Source organism: Mus pahari, chromosome 2 (assembly GCF_900095145.1).
Source record: "Mus pahari chromosome 2, PAHARI_EIJ_v1.1, whole genome shotgun sequence".
In the NCBI taxonomy this organism is placed as follows: Eukaryota; Metazoa; Chordata; class Mammalia; order Rodentia; family Muridae; genus Mus; species Mus pahari.
In genome coordinates, this window is record NC_034591.1 from 107524673 (window position 1) to 107531803 (window position 7131).

Genomic DNA, 7131 nt, shown 5'->3' on the forward strand with positions numbered 1-7131 from the left:
CCAACAGCCCAGGGTCTTGGCTCAATGTAAGGTGTTGCTGCTGCTGAGCCCTGCACATAAAGGGAGGCCTGTGCCAACTGTTGGGCTGTGTCATGCAGGCCGGGAGAGCTGGACTGTACTCTGCCCCCTATCCCTGCTATAGATAGGCTTCTCAACTCCTAGTGTGTTCTGATGGGTTTCTGGTACTCCTGCAAGGGCTTCCCCAGAACCAGAGCTGTTCCCTCAGCCTTGTCCTCAGGCTATGCATGTAGCCTGGTCCCAAGAGAACCTGGTACCTTTTGGGTCACCCAGTCACCACCAATGGTCTCAAACTCGCCCCATACTGTTCTCTATTGTTTGTGACTAGCATCCTTATGTGGCAGTGAAGGTGAGGCCTCTATGGCTTCCTCTTACCACGTGACCCATATCCTCATTTTCCCCCTGCCACCTCTTGCCTCCACAGCCGAGGATCACACAGGACATGTGTGTCCAGCGCTGGTCAAGCCTGATCCATGCATGGCAGGATGCAGGCACACCCCTTCTTCCCTGAGAAGGAATAGCAGTCCTGATAGGCACTAGGGCAGAAGCACTACGGAGATCCGTGACCTGGCATTTCTGTCCTTCTCCAAAGGGCATGAGCTCCGTTTTCTTCAACAAAGGGGAGAACTGCATTGCGGCAGGCCGGCTCTTTGTGGAGGACTCCATCCATGACCAGTTTGTGCAGAAAGTGGTAAGTTCAAGGCTAGAGTCTGAGCTGGAGGGGGACGGGCTGCAGGAGAGGTGGTGGTACCCAGGGGAGTGGCTGGGCTCCTCTCATTGGGTGCCACCATCGGTTCAGAGGATCCCTGGGAAACTCTCATGAGACTTCAGTTCAAATTGACATAACCGAAAGGGCCTGTGGGCTGGGGGTGTCTCAGTGGCCTCGTGCTTGCCTGGGCTTTTGGGTTCCATTCTCACCACCACCACCACAAAGATGACACTTTCTCCAGTAACAGAGGCCAGGATGAGGACCAGGGGTACAGGATTCATGGAACTGCCCTCCTTAGGTGAAGCCATAGGAGGGAGCAGGAGAGGACAGGGCAAAGGAGAGGAGAGCAAGGACACATGGCCTCAGAAACCCCGGCAGCATCCCTGGAGCAGGAAGGACCCTGGGCAGGTTCCCAGAGTCAAGAGGCCAGGCTCTGCCCCCAGCCCACAAAGTTGGGCAGTGGTTGCCACAAGCTGGCCATGGGGAGAGGAGGGCAGCTTCTGCCGGCTCCCAAGGCTAACAGCAGCAGCCTGCCAGCGCCTCTGGGGACCTGGCAGGTGCCAAGCAGTAGCTCCCACCAGAGTTACTGGCTAATTTAAGGACCAACAATGGCTTTGGGAACAAAGGGGTCTTCTTGGCCCCATAGACACATCTTGTTTGCTTATTGTTTGTTTGTGGTGCTGGAATGGAGCTCAGGGCCTCGGCTAGTGAGACTTGTTCTGTCAGTGAGCCCCAGCAAGGGATGCTTTCCTTGCCCGACTCCGGGGGTTCTCTGTGGATTGGCTTATGACCAGCTTCCTCATGTGAGGTTGACAGCTGTAGAATGACACTTTTCTAACATAAAACCAGAGAGGGAGAAACTCTAGCTGTTAGGATGATGTTATTTATGCAGGGCACAGGTCGGCCCAGCCAGAGCCACCACCCATCTGCAAAGTCTAGACAACAGTGCCAAGGTGATGGCGCCTGAGGCAGGAGGTGTCCCTGTGACAACTGAAAGCCCATCCTAGATCCTGAAGATCAGGCAGGAACCTAACAGACATGTACTGGGATGCGGAGAGGCGGCAAGTCTGTCACTTTACATACACTGTGACTAGGACACCCTGGGGAAAGGATAGGGTGACATTGCCACTTAGAAGCATTTCCTGGGGGAAGGTCTGTATAATTGAGTACCAGAGATAAATGATTCATATGGAAGAAAGTGTCCTTTGGCCCAGTTGCACTGGGTCTGTGGTAAGGCAGAGTATCATGGTATGGAGTTCACAGCAGAGCAGAAACCCACCTCATGCCTCTGAGAGAAGAGAGGAAGAGCCAGGATCCAAATATCTCCTTCAAGGGAGCAACTCCAGTGATCTCACTCCCCTCTGTTATGTCCTGTCTCCTAAAGGTCCCACCACATCCCAACAGTCCCCCAGCCTGGCAACCAAACCTTGAACACATGGGCCTTGGGAAGATACTAATACCAAACCATAGTAGTCAGGAATGGATCTCAATATGAAAGGCAACCAAGACAGGAAAGGACTGGGTAGCCGGGCTGCATAACAAATGACACACAACACCCACTAGCAAGATTACCTGGCTCACAGTCCATCCTGGGTGTGAGCCCTGAACTGAAGAGGCTGGAGACAACTCTGTGTGATCTCAAGACTCCAGGGTGGGAGCCAGGCCACACTAGAAAGGGTCTGGAGCCAGTCTCCCAGAGCTCTGTCTTGTTGGCCTCTGTGTTCCTCATAGTTTTGGTTGTGAGCCTAGCCTTTAATGGCTGAGTCATCTCTCCAGTCTATGTATCCTTCCTTAATCTTACATCCTGACTTTTTTTTTTTTTTTGGTTTTTCAAGACAGGGTTTTTCTCTGTATAGCCCTGGCTGTCCTAGAAATCACTTTGTAGACCAGGCTGGCCTTGAACTCAGAAATCCACTTGCCTCTGCCTTCTGAGTGCTGGGATTAAAGGTGTGCACCACCACGCCCAGCCCCTCACTCATTTTTTTATGTGGATACATGTATCTCCTGCAGGTGTGTATGTACACAACATGCTTGGTGTCTGCAGATGTCAGAAGGCATTGACTCCCCTGGAACCGGAGTTGTAGATGGAGTTATAGATGGTTTTGAGCCTCTGTGTCTGGGAACCAATCCCTGATCCTCTGGAAGCAACTGGTGCTTTTAACTCATGAGCCATCTCTTCAGCCCAAGCCCCAGAGCCATTAGATCACCTCCTCTGTTCCTCCCTGACGATACCCTAGGAAGCATCTTCAAGTCACAAAGCCTAGACTCAAAGCTGCCTGAGGCAGAGGGAAGGCTTCCTGGGGGAGGCCACTCTCAAAGGTATTTGTTGAAACAGGAAAATGAAGGCAGAGATTGGTAGACTTGATCCTCAGAACCCTTCTCTCTGTTCAGTCTCTGTCACTGAGACTGCTGCAGGAGATAGGTTTGAAGTCAGGCTGGGAAAGCCACGTTAGCTGGGAAATGGCTTCCACACGTTCTTCCAGGATCTGCGGTCAGTACAAAACCGTAAAGATCGGAGGTGTCCTAGTGCTGACCGTCACAGAACACTGCGGTAGCGTTGAGCAGGACCTGACCTGAGGACTTTCTGCAGGTGGAGGAGGTGGGGAAGATGAAAATCGGCAACCCCCTGGACAGAGACACCAACCATGGCCCGCAGAACCATGAGGCACACCTGAGGAAGCTGGTGGAGTATTGCCAACGTGGTGTGACAGAAGGGGCCACACTGGTCTGTGGTGGGAGCCAAGTCCCAAGGCCAGGTCAGAGTTCTCCAGCTCACTTGGGTAAACTGAGGCAGCAAACACTAGGCCTCTGGTTTACAGCCCTGACTGGATACAGCCAAAGGCCAAGTACTGGTGTGGTCAGGATTCAGGCCTGCAGCTCAGAGTCAGATCTTGGACATAATGGGCCTTGGCTGCTTGGTCACTCTCTGGACCCAGGTCTGGGGCTGAGACGGTGAGGCTCCAGAACATTCCCTAGTGCAGGCGTAGTCTGCTGTGCAGGGAGTTGCTGTTGGTGACACTCCACCATGGTAGCAGTCTCCTCTAAGGTTTCAAAGTCCTCCCATTTCAGTTTCTCTGTCAACCCGTTGTTTTGTGGCATGGCGTGACTTCTGGAGAGGCAAGAACTAATGCCTACTCACCCCAGATGGAGCACCAGGGACTGACCAAAAAAAAGATGAACCCACTGATGTCTAGCTTAGTGATCCAGTGAGTTTATTGGCATCATTTACAGGGACACGAATGGTTCAAAGGCAGCTGCATCAGAACCTGGGTGACATTCGACTCCCAGCTTGTGTCATTTAATTGCTATGAACCTCCCTCTTCCTCCTCCCTCCTCCCTCCTCTCTCCTCCCTCCTCCCCTGCACAGAGAAGGCTCTCCTTAGCAGATGGAAAGAAGGAAGGGAAGAGAGGACACACATCCCCCTCTGACCCCTTGATTTTAATTCCCTCCTGGTTCTGTTAAGTCTGGCATCTCATTTATGTTTTGGCTCTCCTGCACCTCATCCTGCTGAGGGTCCCCGAGAGTCAGCCATTGACCCTTTGTTTATTCACCCTCTGAGAGCTCTTGGGTTCTGATACCCAGCAGTGCCTTCCTGCTTCAGGGACAAGTTTCCTGACTGTCTCCATGGTCTCGTTTGTGAACAGTGTGACTTGTCCTTGACACACACACACATACACACACACATACACACACACACACACACACCCAGCCACCATCTTGCATTCTCTCTTGATGTTTCTCATCTTCTGTCATCTGTATTGGCGGTTCTTCAGCTTGACAGACAGCTCCCCAGCATCTCACCCAGAGGACAGCTTGTTATTTAGCTCAACTGGCATTCAAGCACAAACATCCCTATGGGACAGTGTGGCAAGCCCTGGGAGGGGGCAGATGGCAAGCATTGTTCACAGAGCAGGGAGAAGGACCCAATGGGGACAGTGCAGCCCCCAGGAACATAAGAGCAGCACTTCTGCTCTCTGAACTGGAGGGTAGAGAGTTTCTTAGAACCCAGTCAAAAGCAGGACAAATCAATGGTGACTCTTTTTGGCTATTGGAGAGAATGAGGTGCCTGGGTCTATAGTGCAGCTGTTAGAACCAGAATGAACAGAGTGCTGTGTGAGCCAGGCTAGGAAAAAGACCGTCAGGGGACTTACACCTCCGATATGTGTTGGACCACTGTCTCCCTACAGGCTTCTTCTTTCAGCCAACCGTTTTCACAGATGTGGAGGACCACATGTACATCGCTAAGGAGGAGTCCTTCGGGCCCATCATGATCATCTCTCGGTTTGCTGATGGGTATGTGATCCACCATGCCTTCCAGGCTTTTCCTCTGTATACATGGAGTCTTGACATGAGCTGTAAGAGATGGCCCATGAGGAGGAAACTGAGTCAGCGGAGAGACTGTGCACCATGCCTGGGCTGCCTGCCTCTCAAAACATAGGAGGTTCTAGCTTCCCTTTGCCTCCCCTGGGCCAGGATGGCTTCCAGGCCCAGATGAGCAAAAGCCAATTGCCTCTCATGTCCCTGCTTCCCTTGGTCTTCCCTGCATGTCTTTGGCATTATGTACAGCCTGCCAGGCCCAGTTCTCATGGTGTCCTATGAGTAGTCAATTGATGCTACCCAAGTGGCCTGGGACAGCTTGGGTCTTACAAATGAGCTTTAGGTCGGCTGGATGGAGTGAGCTTGTCTCTGTTCCATGCCACATCTGTATTTTCCTGGTTCAAAGGAGGAAGCTGCGCTCGCTCACCTGAGCTCTGAGAGCCTCCATGGCAGCCTTGGGCAGCTCAGGTCACTGGCCTGAAGCCTGGGTCGCATGGAAACCAACTGGAGGTAGCAAGAATCCTTGGGAGCTAGCTTCAGAACACACTCCTGAGCCCAGCAGTCATCGAGGCCACCGGGTTAAAGAGAAGGAAGGGTCCCCTCACAGAGGAGGAACTACAGATCTTTGGGCATATTTGACCTTCCATGCCTTTTTTTGGCTAATATTTTTTTTTAGGTAAAGTGATACCTTCCTCTTCCCCTTTTCCAGCCAATGGTCACTGTGACTACAATCACTGTGCTGACTGTAGTAGACAGACTTCACTGTCTTTGCCAAACTGGCACAACCATAGCTCTTCAGTCTGATGTCTGCTGAATGCTCAGTCCACTTCTGCCCTAAGCTGCTTTTCTGGGCTCCGTCCCTGCATGAGGGCCCATGCCCAGATCTGCTCTGTGAAGTGCCTCTCACTGCTGCCTGCTTCTCCTCAAGTCTTGCTCTGGCCTCTGCACAGGTTTTTTTTTTTTTTCTTTTAGAATCTTATGGGTGGGAATCAAGGGAGCTAGGAACTTTGTGGAGGCAGATTCTGATCTTGCCTTGTCCCCAGTCCAAAAAAAACAACATTCTGGACATCTCTCAGGGAGCTCTTGGCTTTCCCCCACAGGGACGTGGATGCGGTGTTGTCTCGGGCCAATGCTACAGAATTTGGCCTGGCCTCTGGCGTCTTCACCCGCGATATCAACAAGGCCCTATATGTCAGTGACAAACTGCAGGCGGGCACTGTGTTTGTCAACACGTACAACAAGACTGATGTGGCCGCACCTTTTGGAGGATTCAAGCAGTCTGGATTTGGCAAAGACCTGGGTAACCAAACCCTGTCTGTGGGACTGATTTCCAGCAAACACCTGTCAAAGGCCACCAAGGGCCAGGTCTTGTCCCCAGTGCTGGGGTGTCACACTGATCAAGACAACTGGTGGCTGGTCAATTCTAGCTGGGAGGGGACACTCTTGGGACTGATGTACTTGCTGAGACATCAGTGGAAAGGACATGTATGTATAACATGTTCTAGTCACAGGAAGACAGGAGGATAACTTCTTGGCTGCCAATAGCCAGTAGGGCATCCACACCACCTCCTCTACCATCAATGTAGTATGGAAGGTTCTAGAATGGTTGCCCCAGATCATTCTCCTGCCTGCACTGGTGCCCAAGCCCACAGCTTACTACAGGGATGGCCTGGGTTGGGTGCATGATTTCCCCAGGGCCTGGTTTCTCATCTGTAGAGAGAGACAGGCTACCCACAGGTGTATTCCCCAGAGGGGTCCCCTGCACACCCATAAGGTGTTCCAACAGTGGGTGCTATCTTGCAGGAGAGGCGGCCCTGAATGAGTACCTGCGGATCAAGACTGTGACTTTTGAGTACTGAAGCCAGGTCTCTGTGATACTTCTCCTGTAACCTATTGGCCTCGGGGAGCACTGTCCCGTCTGGTGACTTAGCACCCTCCTGTCCCCAGCAATGCTCCTTTCAACTGCTGGAGCTCTTGGCCTGGACTCCTGCTGGTGACAGGACACCCTCTGAACATTCGGAAGTGGCTCCAAGTGGAGTGAGCAGTCATATCCCCCATGAATAAAAATTGTGAGCAGAGGTCACCT

At 52.3% G+C, this 7131-nt stretch overlaps 1 protein-coding gene across 3 annotated transcripts in view; it reads left to right on the plus strand.

Moving 5' to 3' along the window:
- Aldh1l1 (aldehyde dehydrogenase 1 family member L1) overlaps positions 1 to 7131 on the plus strand; it is a 49577-nt gene extending 42446 nt beyond the window's left edge. For 2 of the 3 annotated variants that reach the window (XM_021189191.2, XM_021189185.2), the window contains exons 19-23: positions 611 to 709; positions 3318 to 3483; positions 4916 to 5021; positions 6146 to 6345; positions 6849 to 7131. In XM_021189191.2, the coding sequence (XP_021044850.1) occupies positions 611 to 709; positions 3318 to 3483; positions 4916 to 5021; positions 6146 to 6345; positions 6849 to 6904 (627 nt within the window). In that variant the 3' untranslated portion in view covers positions 6905 to 7131. The remainder of the gene's footprint in view (positions 1 to 610; positions 710 to 3317; positions 3484 to 4915; positions 5022 to 6145; positions 6346 to 6848) is intronic. The other variant, XM_029534781.1, reaches the window with a different exon arrangement.